This window comes from Capricornis sumatraensis, chromosome 8 (genome assembly GCF_032405125.1).
Source record: "Capricornis sumatraensis isolate serow.1 chromosome 8, serow.2, whole genome shotgun sequence".
NCBI classification, from domain to species: Eukaryota; Metazoa; Chordata; class Mammalia; order Artiodactyla; family Bovidae; genus Capricornis; species Capricornis sumatraensis.
The window spans coordinates 60,071,737-60,085,875 of NC_091076.1; the positions used below are offsets into that span (position 1 = coordinate 60,071,737).

Consider the following 14,139-nt stretch of genomic DNA (forward strand, 5'->3'; position numbering starts at 1 on the left):
GAGTTGACAGCCCTGCCTGCCGACTCAGCCTCACGTTCCAAACACTTCGCACTTACGGTCACTCTCTTCACCGCAACTCTACACCCTCACTTACGAAATAACGGCTTCTCCCAACTATAAAGGCCTGACGAGCACATTGCCAGTACCGCAATATTTGCAAAATAATACAAACGCTTCATAGCACATTCTGAACAGGGCCAGCCGACGCCGAGCTCATTTACATACTCCGCGCACCTTAGTGACGTCACTCCGTAGCGCCGACTGTACCGGGGCCTCGCGATAGGCTGACTGACGGCCACGGAGGCGCTTGGGGCCTAATCCCCGGAGCCGGGAATGTGACCCACCTTTGTGACAGAAGAGATTGTAGGGAGGCGATGAGCTTTGCGACTGGGTCGGGCGGGAACAGTCCGAATTCTCCAGGTGTGCCTAATGTAATCAAAGGCTCTTATGGAGAGGAGTTACATTATCAACTGACCGAGGACACTAAACTGGTGGCTTTGGAAATGAAGAGGTGAAGTGGCTCAGTCGTGTCCGACTCTTTGCGACCCCGTGGACTGTAGCTTACAAGGCTCCTCTGCCCATGGAATTTTCCAGGCAAGAGTACGTTGCCATTGCCTTCTCCAGGGGATCTTCCCGACCCAAGGACCGAAGCCGGGTCTCCCGTATTACGGGCAGACATTTTACCGTCTGAGCCACCAGGGAAGCCACCTGAAAATGGAGAAACGGACCACAAAGCAAGGACAGGTTGCTTTCAAGAGGTTCCTCCTCTATACCTACTCGTGAAGAAAGAAAAGGTCATAAAAGGATCCTCTGGCTCAGAGGTTAAAGCGTCTGCCTGCAAAGAGGGAGACCTGGGTTCGATCTCTGGGTCAGGAAGATCCCCTCGAGAAGAAAATGGCAACCCACTCCAGTCCACAGGGTCGCAAAGATTCGGACACGACTGACACCTCACCTAGAAGAAAGAGACCACCGTATAGATAACTTACTCTTTCCACAGTAGTTAAGAAATTTCTTTCAAGTCTACAACAGCGATGAAAGAGACCAACATTTTTTCCCCAAAATAAGGGGAAAAAAAAAAAACAAAACACAAAGATGCCCAGGCTTAACCCCTGCTGGAAAACCGAAATACCAAAAATCCTGTAAGCAACCATAACAGAAAAAGATAATCTGTATGTCTTCACATCCTCTTATGGAGCCGAACTAATTCCCATAGTTTAAAACTGGGATCTGCACCGCCAACTCACAACAGCCACCACTAGTAACAGACAAAAGAAAATGTCAATTACTGCCTTCTCTTAGACAAGCCACATCAGGGGAGAGCGCGAACGCAGTCCCCCACTACGACAAATTGTGCAGTTTAGTTTCCCACATTTGGGGAAATCGCAGGGGTCAGCACATCCAGAGTGCTGTGTTTCCCAGCCTCGCCCTGGAAAAACCACCTTCGTGATCATGGTATCTCCCCTGCCAGGTAAGTATGACTTGTTATTGGCCTCTGCCATGTCACCCACATACTCTAATCACTCTAAAGAGAGGGTCACTTTTCTCGTGCATTTTACAGACCTCTCCCCCCACTTCTGGAATTAAGCCTTCAAACTATAATTACAAAGAAGGAATACTTTGTAGATCTCAATATTGCCAAATCATAGGAAATAAATGCCTAGTGTAAGCATTATGGCAGTCACTGCGCTCATCTACACGTTCCACACCCCTTTTGCCGATCTCATTTAGCGTGTCCTTTTCCTGGAGAAGGAAATGGCAACCCAGTCCAGTATTCTTGCCTAGAGAATCCTATGGATAGAGAATCCTATGGACAGAGAGGCTTGGTGGGCTACAGTCCACGGGTCACAAAGAGTCAGACACGACTGAGCGACTTCACTTTCACTATCCTGGTATAGTTACTGGAATGAAAGTTAAAGGCAAAGACTCTACAGATATAAACGTAAGAAATTCGTTCCTTCCTTCAAGGGCTTGGACCTAATGGCCTTGCTGTGATTCTGGTGTAGTTCAGCAAGCCAGTATCTATGCAACAGAAATAGCAAGTCTGAAAAGATGAAATTTGGTAAAAGTACGTTTGAAAATTCAGTCGATGTAGTTAGAGCTGCAAATAACTTGAGCGTTCAAAGCTTCGAGCACAAGTACAAAATAAGCTCTTTTTCAAATGTGGAGCAAATGATCACCCTTACAAGAACAGCTGCACAAATACTAATTCTAATTTTGAACTGAGTTAGTGGAAAGCTCTTGCAGCAACCCCTCCTACAGCAGATATTTGGATAAGTTGTAGGGGTCCATTAGCTGGAATGTGATGATCCTCACCGCTGGAAATCACTTTTGTGATTAAGAGTTTCTCCTCTCCTCATCGAGACTAAGTTGTGTTTTGACTTACCCTTAAACTCTCTTGTGCTCAACACTATAAGCACAGGGTCATTCTTTTGCTTTTTCATGGGCGTCTGAAATCCACAAGACTACTAGAGTTTCAACCCATCCTACAAGAAATTCCTGACCTCTCCAAGACTATCTCAGATCCTTTGAAAAGAGCAAATCCCATTTTAGGCAACGGTTAGTACTTCACGTATTACATGTTCACATAATTATCATCAGACTTCTCAGTCCTCTCCTTTCTGCCTCAGTTTATGTTAGAACTGGAGTTCCCATGTTTAACTATTCTTCAGTTGCCCAAGATCACACTAGAACCAACCTATTTCTCACAGTTTTATCTTACAGAAGGACTCTTCTAATATTGTCTCCTCCACCAACATAAATCAGCCAGCTTTTATATCTTTTTTTTTTTTTTTCTGGCCACATTGGACTGCTTGCTGGATCTTAGTTCCTCCACTACAGATTGAACATGGGCCCACAGCAGTGAAAGCATGGAGTCCTAACCACTGGACCACCAGGGAATTCCCAAGCTTTATATCTTTAAAACAGGAAGAAGTAATGCTATTTGTAAAAATCATATTAAAAATTAACAAGCAATAACTGAGAACAGAGGTAAATGAGATGGAGAGAGAGGAAAAAAATACTGGGGTGGAAGAGGGAGATCATACAGTCTGAAGTCTGACCTTTGACACCCTACCAGTTTGTTATAAACTCTCTCCCCCCAAAAAAAGAACTATTATATGTAATACATATATAAAACATATACTCACATATACATACATGCCTGCATGTGTAATCTGGAAACATTCTGTGTGTCTGTGAAATGAAAGTCAGATATCTTGGGGCTTCCTGGTAGTCCGGTGTTTAAGGACCCTCCTGCCATTTCAGGAGACGCAGGTCTGAACCCGGGTCTGGGATGAGCCCGCAGGCCGAGGGGCAGCTAAGCCAGTGTGCCACAGCTACTGAAGCCCACACACCCCACAACCTGTGCTCCACAACAAGAGGTGACGCCACAATGAGTAGCCCCCACTCACCAGAGAAAGCAGAGAAACCAGAGAAAGCGCAAACACAGCAACAGAAACCCAGCGCAGCCAAAAGATTGATGATTTTTTTCTAAAGTTAGAGATCTTGAAATCTGGCTGGGAACCACACTTGTAAGGGGAAAATGGTATCTGTGAACTAGACTACTATTATCACCAAACAACTCTTAAATTCAAAATGCCATTTTCAGAAGATTTGTGACTACCACTGCCTTCTTTTTATTTGTAAGATATAGCTGATTTACAATATTGTGTCACGTGTGGGTGTACAGCAAAGTGATTCAGTTATATTTTTTTCAGACTTTTTTCCACTATAGGTTGTTACAAGATATTGAATTTAGTTCTGTGTGTTATATACTAAGTCCTTAATGCTTATCTGTTTTATGTATAGTAGTTTATATCTGTTAACCCATACTACTAATTTATCCCATCCCACCTCCATTTCCCCTTTGGTAACCATAAGTTTGTTTTCTGGCCGACTCTGCTTCTGTTTTTTTATATAGATTCATTTTTATTATTTTTTAGATTTCATATATGTGATATCAATATAGTATTTGTCTTTTACTTCACACAGTATGATATTCTCTAGGTCTGTCCACATTACTATAAAAGGTAATATTTCACTCTTTTTTATGACAGTGATATTCCATGGTGTGTGTATATACACACACCACATCTTAAACCAATCACTGGACACTTGGATTGTTTCCAGGTGTTTGCTACCATAAACAGTACTAACAGTGTTTTCTTTTTATCTTTTCTTTTTTGACCATGAGGCTTGTTGGATCTTACCTCCTTAGATCAAACCTGAATCCTCAACAGTGAAAGCGCCAAGTTCTAACCACTGGACCATCAGGGAGTTTCCTAGTGGTGCTTTCTTAAATAACACAGAGCCCTTCACAAGGTTAGTTTCACTATTTCATGGGAACTTCATTGTTTTGGGCCCAGTTATCAAACTATATGTCCAAGGCAATCTGCCTTAGGGCAAAAGCATGACTGTCCTTCACGCTCTTATAGCTCAAGCAGGTTAAAACATTAATGCTATATCCTCATAGAAGTCCATCCTTTGAGGAAAGCCACACATTCCTTAGAAAAATACAAGGAAATACTTACATAAGTTTATATTAAATACAAACATAAGTTAGCCAGAAAAAGTAAAGAAGCTTTAGTTCATTTTACAAATGTTTCAAATTTTGTTGCCAAAACCAAAGTAGATGTAATTATCTCACAGATTAATCTCATTTATGAACAAAACTAAATGCCCCCACTGGCAGCAACTAGAGGAAGCCCACACAGTGCAGCCAAAAATAAGTAAATAAAAGAACAGTACGCAATAACCAAATAGGTTTTATACCAGGTATATAGGACCTACATATATAAAGGTATGTTAGGGACTTCCTTTGCAGTCCAGTGTTTAAGAACCCACCCTTCCATTGTGGGGGGCAAGGGTTTGAGAAACTCAGATCCCACAAACTGCTTGGCTCAGCCGAAAAAAAAAGCAGCATATGATAAAGACAGCATTTTATATAGGTGGGGGAAAAGATCAATTGCCTTATAAAGACTATTTAGAAAACTGTGTTACCACTGGAGAGAAGGGAAAAAAATGCCTTCTTTCTCCTACATTAAAAAAAAATCAGATAGATTAAAATATTCAAATTAAATCATAAACCATATATAAAAATACAGATGATTATGTTTATAATAATTTTGACAAAAATAAAGACTTCTTTTTGGCCTTGCCAAAGGGTTTGGGGGATCTCAGTTCCCAGTGGCCCCTGCAGTGGGGTCCTAACCACTGAGCCACTAGAGAATTAACAAGAAAAGACTTTCTAAGCATGTTACCAATGTAAGAATTAAATATAAAGTTTGCATATACATAACATCAATAAAGTAGAAAACCTCATAAAGTCTAAATACATGTGACAAAGTGGGAAGATATCTGCAATCTAGTGATTAGGTAAATAGCCTGTATAATAGAATATGCACATGAGAGAGTTGGCAGCTTAAGAATTTGGGGTTTTAATGCCAGACAAAACTGAGCAGAATGCTGGGCCTACCATAATAAATGTTAGTTATCATTTCTGATAAAACAAATACATATTTTAAATTAAAAGTAGCCTAGTAAAAAAGTGAGAAAGGAACATGTACCCATGTTCGTAGCAGTATTACAACAGCCAAAAGGTAGTAGCAACTCAAGTGTCTATCTACAGATCAATGTAAATACATACAATGGAATGTTCAACCTTAAGAAGGAAAGAAATTCTGATAGATGCTACAACATCAGTGTATTATACCTTGAAAACATTATGTTAAGTGAAATAAATCAGGCACAAAAAGATAAACTCTATATGATTCCATTTGTATAAGGAAATGAAAAATGGTGAGTTGTTCAAAGGGTACAGAGTGTCAGGTGTGCAAGATAAAAAAGTTGTGGACATAAGTTGCAGAACACAGTGAATATAATTAATACCACTGAGACTTAGAGACGGTAAATTTCTTTTGACCATGTCACACAGCTTTCGGGATCTTGAACCCAGGCAACTGCAATGAAAGCACCAAGTCCTAACCACTGAAATCCCAGGGAATTCCCAAAGATGGTAAATTTTACCATGTGTATTTCACCACCATTAAAAATAAAAAGTGGGCAAAGGATATAATGGGATAGTTACAATAATAAAATACACTTGGCCAATAAAGTTATATAAAAAGATTTTTAACCTCTCTTAGTCATAATAAATGATAATAACCATTTAAAGTCAATTATATCTCAATCAAGAAAAACAACAACCAATCATTTAAAGACTGCTAAAGGCTAGCGCTGAGCTTCCCATGTGGCGCTAGTGGTAAAGAACCCAGCTACCAATGCAGGAGACACAACAGTTGAGGGTTCAATCCCTGGGTTGGGAAGATTCCCCTGGAGTAGGAAATGGCAACCCACTCCATTGTTCTTGCCTTGAAAATTCCATGGACAGAGGAGCCTGTCTGGCTAGTCTTTGGAGCCTCAAAAACTGGGACACGATTGAGCACATATACACACTACATCCAAGGCCAGTGCCAGGGTGGGGGCTGGGAAAGCAGTTCCCATATACTGTCAGTAGACTCTAAGTGGCGCAAACACTTGGCGAGAATTTTCAAAATGGGGAATTCCCTGGCCATCCAATGGTCAGGACTCAGGGCTTCCACTAACGTGGCTTGGGGTTCAAAAAAAAAAAGAAGATTCAAAATGAAAATGTGTGTGCTTTTTGACCTAGGAATTCTACTACCAGAAATGTATTGAGAGAAAGGAAGGGCACAAGCAAGCTCAAGAGCCCAGATGGGCATGCTTGAACAAGTGAGCTCCAAAGCACACACTACCTCATCACAGTAAAAAAATGACATAATTTCAGTTATTAATAACTGTCCAATTATAGGCCACTGATTAGAAAGATGGGCCTTAAGACAGAATAGTATCCAACCATTCAACTTAATTTTTGGGGGGAGCCACTGCCATGTGGCATGTGGGATCTTAGCTTCTGCTGCTGCTGCTGCTAAGTCACTTCAGTTGTGTCCGACTCTGTGCGACCCCATAGAGGCTCCCCTGTCCCTGGGATTTTCCAGGCAAGAACACTAGAGTGGGTTGCCATTTCCTTCTCCAGTGCATGAAGGTGAAAAGAGAAAGTGAAGTCGCTCAGTCGTGTCCGACTCCTAGGGACCCCATGGATTGTAGCCTACCAGGCTCCTCTGTCCATGGAATTCTCCAGGCAAGAGTACTGGAGCAGGGGTGCCATTGCCCTCTCCTCTTAGCTTCTGACCAGGGATCAAATCCATGCCCCCTGCAGTGGAAGCACAGTCTTAACCACTGGACCTCCATGGAAGTCCCAAACTTAATTTTAAAATAGTTTTTAATCATACAGAGAAAATTTTTGACAAAATATTAAATGAAAAACAAAAGATACATAAGATATATACATTTCTTCACAATTTCATCATAACTCAAATACATGTATATGAAGTTGTAGGGACATTAAAATAAACTGAAATGTTAACATTATTATCTTTGAATGAAATTGAGGCCCCTTAAAACCAAGTTCCTCTGCTGAGTTTATGATTAACCTCTCAATCCAGAACTTTGTTCCCTTTCCTTTCCTGTACCTGTTCCCACTCAAGACAGGAATATCAAGAAAAGGGGGACATTGTAACTGAGCAGGACCCTATGGGGCCTTCCCAGGACACAGCCCACCTGTCTTTTGTCTGTAGAAAAACTTTAGCCTCCTAGGCCTTCTTTAAGTTCCAAAGAGCAAATTTAATCAGAGAAGTGAGAAAACACAGAAAGAAAGGAAAACAGGCAAAACAAAATAGTAATAGTTTAGCCATTAAACTAAGTTAAGTTAGTTCCTCCATAAGAGCTATAGATAATATTCCGAGCCATATCCTTGGGTTGTTTTGCAGATACTGAAACCCCCACTAGGTGGAAGACGTTAACAGCACTCTGACCACAAGTACAGAGACTCCACACAGGTTGGAACCAGAAGGTTGATGATGTTGACTCCCGATTACCTCAGCACCAACCAATGAGAATAAAATCCATGAGCTGATCAAGTACCACACAACTCTCTCCCTCACCCTGTCATTAACCCATAGGGAAGTCTGGGTCTTCTGAGAATTAGCTGCCCATAGTCCTTGCTTGACCTTGCAATAAATGCTGTACTTTCCTTCAGCACAACCCACCGTCAGTAGACTTGCTTTATTGTGCATGATGAGTTGACCCAGGTTTGACTCAGTAACAAGAATTGAAGAAAAGATCTAGGAACATGGAAATACCCTAAATGTCCACTGACAGATGAATGGAAGAAGATTTGGTGTACACACATGCACACTCACACAATGGAATATTACAAAGCTGTAACAAAGAATGAAATAATGCCATTTGCACAACATGGATGGACCTATGGTTATCATACAAGTGAAGTAAGTCAGATACAGATGAATATCATACAATATCACTTATATGTGGAATGTAAAAAACTGGATACAAACGAACTTATTTATGAAACAGAAATGGGGTCACAGACATAGAAAACAAGCTGCTGCTGCTGCTGCTGCTGCTGCTAAGTAGCTTCAGTCGTGTCTGACTCTGTGCGACCCCATAGGCGGCAGCCCACCAGGCTCCCCCATCCCTGGGATTCTCCAGGCAAGAACACTGGAGTGGGTTGCCGTTTCCTTCTCCAATGCATGAAAGTGAAAAGTGAAAATGAAGTCGCTCAGTCATGTCCAACTCCTAGTGACCCCAAGGACTGCAGAGTTCCAGGCTCCTCCGTCCATGGGATTTGCCAGGCAAGAGTACTGGAGTGGGGTGCCATAGCCTTCTCCGAGAAAACAAGCTAATGGTTACCAAAGCAGAAAAGTGGTGGGGAGGGATAAATTAGGAAATTGGGATTAACAGATACACACTACTAAATATAAAATAGTTAAACAACAGGGAACTATATTCAGTTATCTTGTAATAGTGTATAATGGAAAAGAATCTGAAAAAAATATGTATAATTGAATTACTTTGCTATATTCTATAATCAATGATACTTTAATTAAAATATTTAAATAATAAAATAAAAAAGGTCTATGAATAAGTTTTTTTTATAGTCTGTATTTTTTTGTATTTTGTTTTCTACTTCCGATACATAGATATTTTCCACCTATTTTAGAGTACAAAACAAAAAAAATGGGAGAGAGGAGGTCAGTCATCTAATCATCCATTCTTTTAACAAATATATACTGAACACCTCCTATAAGCCATATACGGTGCTAGGGGTTCCAGGAAAACAAGTAAAATCCACATGGTCCCCATTTGACTGAATCTCATTCTAGTTGGGGGGACATACGCTAAATAAATGATCACACAAAGACATCTGGTGCTATGAGATCTTTAGCAGGGGGATCTGATCTAGTTTTGAGGGGGTTTGTTGGAAGTAGAGGTTCAAAGCCAGGTGAGGGGTCAATGTATGCTAAGATTTGAAGGATAAATAGTAGTTAACTGGGAATAGCAGAGAGGTATGCGCAAGTTCTGTTGTGGCACCCACAAGAAATTAACGCCAGAATGGCTGGAGTCTAAAGAGTAAAAGGGAGATAGGAAAAAAAAAACAGCTGAAGATGTAAATCCCATGGACGGAGGAGCCTGGTAGGCTGCAGTCCACGGGGTTGCACAGTCGGACACGACTGAAGCAACTTAGCAGCAAAGATGTAAACAGGAGCCAGAACATGCATGACTTTTTGTCTTATTAAGAAATTTGGTCTTTATCCTAAGAGCAAAATAGGGAGTTACATAAAATGAAATGCACTCAAGAAAGGACCCTGTCTGCAGCATAGAAGGACAGACTAGAGAGGAGGGAAAGACAAGATGCAGGGAGACCACATAAAAGGCTACTGCAATACCTAAGAGAAATGGTGACAGCTTGGCTTAAAAAAAGGAGACATGAACATAATCAAGATATTTTAGAGAGAAAATTGATAGAGTTTGTGGCTATATTGAACGTGGAGAGTTAAAGGGGAGGAGGCGTAGAAGATTCCTAGGTTTCTGGTTTGTGTAGATGGAAGGATGGATATTCAGTTCACAGAGGCAAGGAATGCAGGAAGAGGACAGATTTTTTGGTGTGCTGAAGAAAATGAGTTAGGTTTAAGATAAGGCTGAGTTGGAGATTTAGCACAGTGCTGTATGCAGTTAGTATTTCCATCAGGAGGTCAGAGAACGGGTTAGAGCTAGAAAAATAAATCTACAAATTATTGGCATATAAATAGTCACTGAACTGTGAACGTGAATAAGATAGCAGAGAGAGGAGAGAAGCAGAGAGGGGAGAACAGAACAGTGTAGTGGGTGAAAGGTCAGTTATGGGGCCTTAAAAGAATGGGAACATTTCCTGCCCTAGTTACAAAGGATAAAAATGTAAGGGAGACAGAAAAGCCCGATGCCTAGGAAGGAAATCAGTGTGGGATCACAGAAGTCAAGTGAGAATAATGTCTCAAGAGTTTGTGGATAACAAATATTTTGAGCTCCCATTGTGTGCAAAGCTTTACCACAACCATCTCTAAAGCTGAACTTTGATTCAGAGTTTTTTCTTAGTCCAACCAGCACTCATTTATCTTTCCTATTCTCATTCATCTGAACACACAAAGTCACCAGTTTTAAAAGTTCTATGTTTTTAGGCTAAAAGAAAGTAAACTGCTCGGCTATAACAAATATTCTTATTATTCCTCTCCCACATCTTTAGAAAACAGCCCCATTCTGCATGAAAATGTGTCTGTATTTGATTACTTAGATCAATTATAAATATTGACAGCATTTTGGTAGCTCATTCCTACCCTTAGTTGTACCTAGATAACAAGTCAGAAATGCAACACAACCCAGTAATAATCATTGACTAAGGCTCCATGGTGCTTCCCTGGCGGCTCAGTGGTAAGGAACCTGCCTGTCAACACTGATCCAGCACAGATGCTGGTTCAATCCTGGGTTGGGACTATCCCCTGGAGAAGGAAATGGCAACCCACTCCAGTATTCTTCCCTGGGAAATCCCATGAACAGAGGAGCCTGATGGACTACAGCCCATGAGGTTGCAAGAGTGGGACACGACTTAGGGAATAAAACACAGGCTCCAGGAAGGCATAGATTCTTTTATTTGCCATGTTATTCTGTACAAAACTAGCGGTTAAATATTTAATGTTGCTTAAGTATTCAAATCTGCAACGTGTAAATTTTAAATGGGAGACCTTGGTAAACTGTTCACAAGATTACTATAAGGATCAAGTAAAATAAAATAAAATACGTAAAAGCACTTTTCTTTGGCACTTTACAATTGTAGGAATTTTTTTTTTTGAGGCTCACACCATTAGTACTCTACTGAGCTAAGTGTTCAATAAGGCTTTATTCAACTGTATACACGTTAGAATATTTTTAAATGGAGAAAAATCAAGATTATGCACCTTTTCTGGGTTAGCTTGTATATGTTAATTTAATCTTTCCTACAACCCCGTGAAATATTATTAATTTCCATTTGCAGGTGAGGAAACTAACTTGCTTAAAGTCTCAGTTGGTTAATTTCCCAAGATGTGATACAAACCCAAATTTGTATGACTCCAAAGCTCAAGTTTGATTTTTCATAAAAATACTGCTTTTTTTTACCCCCCTCTGACGGGGGAACCAACCCATACCCCCGCCGCCTTCTACTCCCTAACCCCAGGAGAATCCCGGATTCCCAACGACTGGACCTCCAGGGAAATCCCGCTGTAACAGTATTCTCAAGATCAACTAACCCCGCGTCGCAATGGAAAATAATAACACACTCCCAGGAAAATTTAGTATACCAGTTTGAAAGCCTGACTATCGAGCAAACTGCATTTAAGAAATCTTAAGAATGAGGATGAAAACAATAACAACAATAGCAACTCAATGTTCCGAATAAGGTAATAATAATAAATAACAGAATGGCTACAGAGTGGACTGGTTTCTTAACTCCATTCTGCTAACGAAAATTCTAAACACAATCCGATTCCACTGAATTTGACCAAACTACCTTAAGTGCTATCCCTGAATATGTTAACACCATCTCTTCTTCACCCAGGACTCTGGTTACTTGATAAGCATAGGCCCGAATTCTCCCAGCGGACAACATTTATGTAATGCCCCCTGCATGTCCACATGCGGATCATACTAGAAGGTAAGCAATGTAGAGTGGCAAATAAACTGCATCTTGATTAGTCCTACCAGACTTTCCCTGCCCTACCAAATGGGGAACAAATATTTCTCGAATTTTCCCCCCACCCCCACTCCAACAGCTACCTCACTATCTGAAGGTAGCTCCGGTAAGAAAAAAAGGTACTAGGTCTTAACTTTAGCTTGAAGAAAACTACGCTCTATGAGTCCATCTCAGTCCTATTTTCCTCGTGGCGTGGCTGTGAGCATTGGAAATGCGCAGGATTTGCTAAAGTGGTCAGCACATTGCCTTCCTTAGATCTTCCGTACTTAAAGGGCTCTGATTCGCAATATTTAGCGAATTCCTTCAAGTTCGGAAGAAAAGTCAAGGCTAAGAATTTTTCGCTAAAAGTAAGGAATGAGTTACTCCCTTAAATAAATTATACTCTCCTAGGCAAAGGAAGCGAAGAAAGCAATGGCACCCCACTCCAGTACTCTTGCCTGGAAAATCTCATGGACAGAGGAGGAGCCTGGTGGGCTGCAGTCCATGGGGTCGCTAAGAGTCGGACACGACTGAAGCGACTTAGGAGCAGCAGCAGCAGGCAAGGGAAGACTTCCTAAGCTTCCAAACCGCCCCTCAATTTCCTCAAACTTCTTTTAGTAAGCGGTCCCTTAGAAACCCTGTACCCGAACTGGAGCTCTTGCGTAACCCGACGCCTCCCTCTCAACGACCAGGGGAGCCCATGTCCAGCCCACTCGGGGGACGAGACTTGCTTACTTTTCCAGTTACTTCTGGGCAGGCTGTGAAGAACTAACGGTCTCAGAAAGCACCACGCTCCAGACTTGACTCGCGGGAAGCCGTAGGTGGGCGCGAGGATCGCGCAGCGAGCGCGCCCCGCGGCTGTGGGGGGCTGGCCCACAATGCCTCGCGAGGGCGAGGGCGAGGGCGGGAAAGGTGAGGGGGGCCTAGCAAGGGGGCCTAGCAAGGGGGGACAGCCGCAAGAAGAGCCAAAACACTGGCACCCTGGACTAGGGCTAATCTTTATTCGACTGTTCGAGACCCCAAACCGGTAACACGCCTGTGTGTGTGTGTGTGTGTGTGTGTGTGTGTGTGTGTGTGTGTGTGTGTAATACCCATTGGAGAGATCATTCCTACGCCTGTGTGTGTGTGTGTGTGTGTGTGTGTGTGTGTGTAATACCCAGTGGAGAGATCATTCCTACGAACAACGCTGAGGCCTCCACCCAGAGGGTCAGGGCAGAGGTGAAGAAATGTGGTAAGACCCACTGAGCCTGGGCTTTTTGCATCCTGTGGGCTCCATCCATTTTTTTTTTTTTTTTTTTAACTGTCAGGATACACGCTTGATGTGCAAACTTTAATTGAAAGTTGAAAGAATCACGGAAGAAGCGGGACAAGTGAGTCAAAGTGTATCCGAGTTCCTCAAGATCCCAGAGCCCGAGGGCGCGTGCAGCCAGGCCGCGGACGCCTCCCCTTCCGTCTTCCGTCTGACGTCACAGGGCGCGGCCGACGCGGGTGTCCGGGCTGGGCGAGCTCTGGGAGCGCGCGAGTGCGCGCGGAGGTGGTTTGACTTTGAAATGCAGCGGGATTTAGTGAGTTTGCCGCTGTCCCCGGCCGTGCGAGTGAAGCTGGCGTCTGCAGGATTCCAGACTGCTGAGGAACTCCTAGAGGTGAAACCCTCCGAGCTCAGCAAAGGTAACGACTACCTGACGACAAGCTGAGGCACGCTGGCCGCCGTCGGTGCCTCCTCCATCTCTGTTCGGTCTTCAGGCTTAAGCACTATATCGGTCAGAGTCTTCTGCCGCCTCCCGCCGCGTTTACAGCACGAAACAAAGCCTCGATTTCGCTTAAGAGTGATTTGAATGGTTAGAACTGTGGTCTTGGAAATATTCACCAATTGCTTTCTCTACCAGCGCCTGCTGAAAGTTCCGAGGAATCTCTCATTTACACTCAAAAGAACCCATTTAACGTGGTTTATTATATCCAATATGTATGGAAAAGAACTGATGCTAGGGGAAGCTAAGTAACTTTTCATTATGAGCGGGCTA

The 14,139-nt window shown here is 42.4% G+C and overlaps 1 protein-coding gene and 1 non-coding gene across 2 annotated transcripts in view; one reads left to right on the plus strand and one right to left on the minus strand.

The window, feature by feature from the left end:
* Nucleotides 1–1,310: 1,310 nt before the first annotated feature.
* On the minus strand, nucleotides 1,311–1,476 carry LOC138084908 (U1 spliceosomal RNA). The gene has a single exon (XR_011145307.1). It is a non-coding gene; the product is annotated as a U1 spliceosomal RNA (small nuclear RNA).
* Nucleotides 1,477–13,668: 12,192 nt separating this feature from the next.
* RAD51C (RAD51 paralog C) overlaps nucleotides 13,669–14,139 on the plus strand; it is a 28,542-nt gene continuing 28,071 nt past the window's right edge. Inside the window, exon 1 of the mRNA XM_068978091.1 lies at nucleotides 13,669–13,786. Coding sequence (XP_068834192.1) covers nucleotides 13,669–13,786 — 118 coding nt within the window. The remainder of the gene's footprint in view (nucleotides 13,787–14,139) is intronic.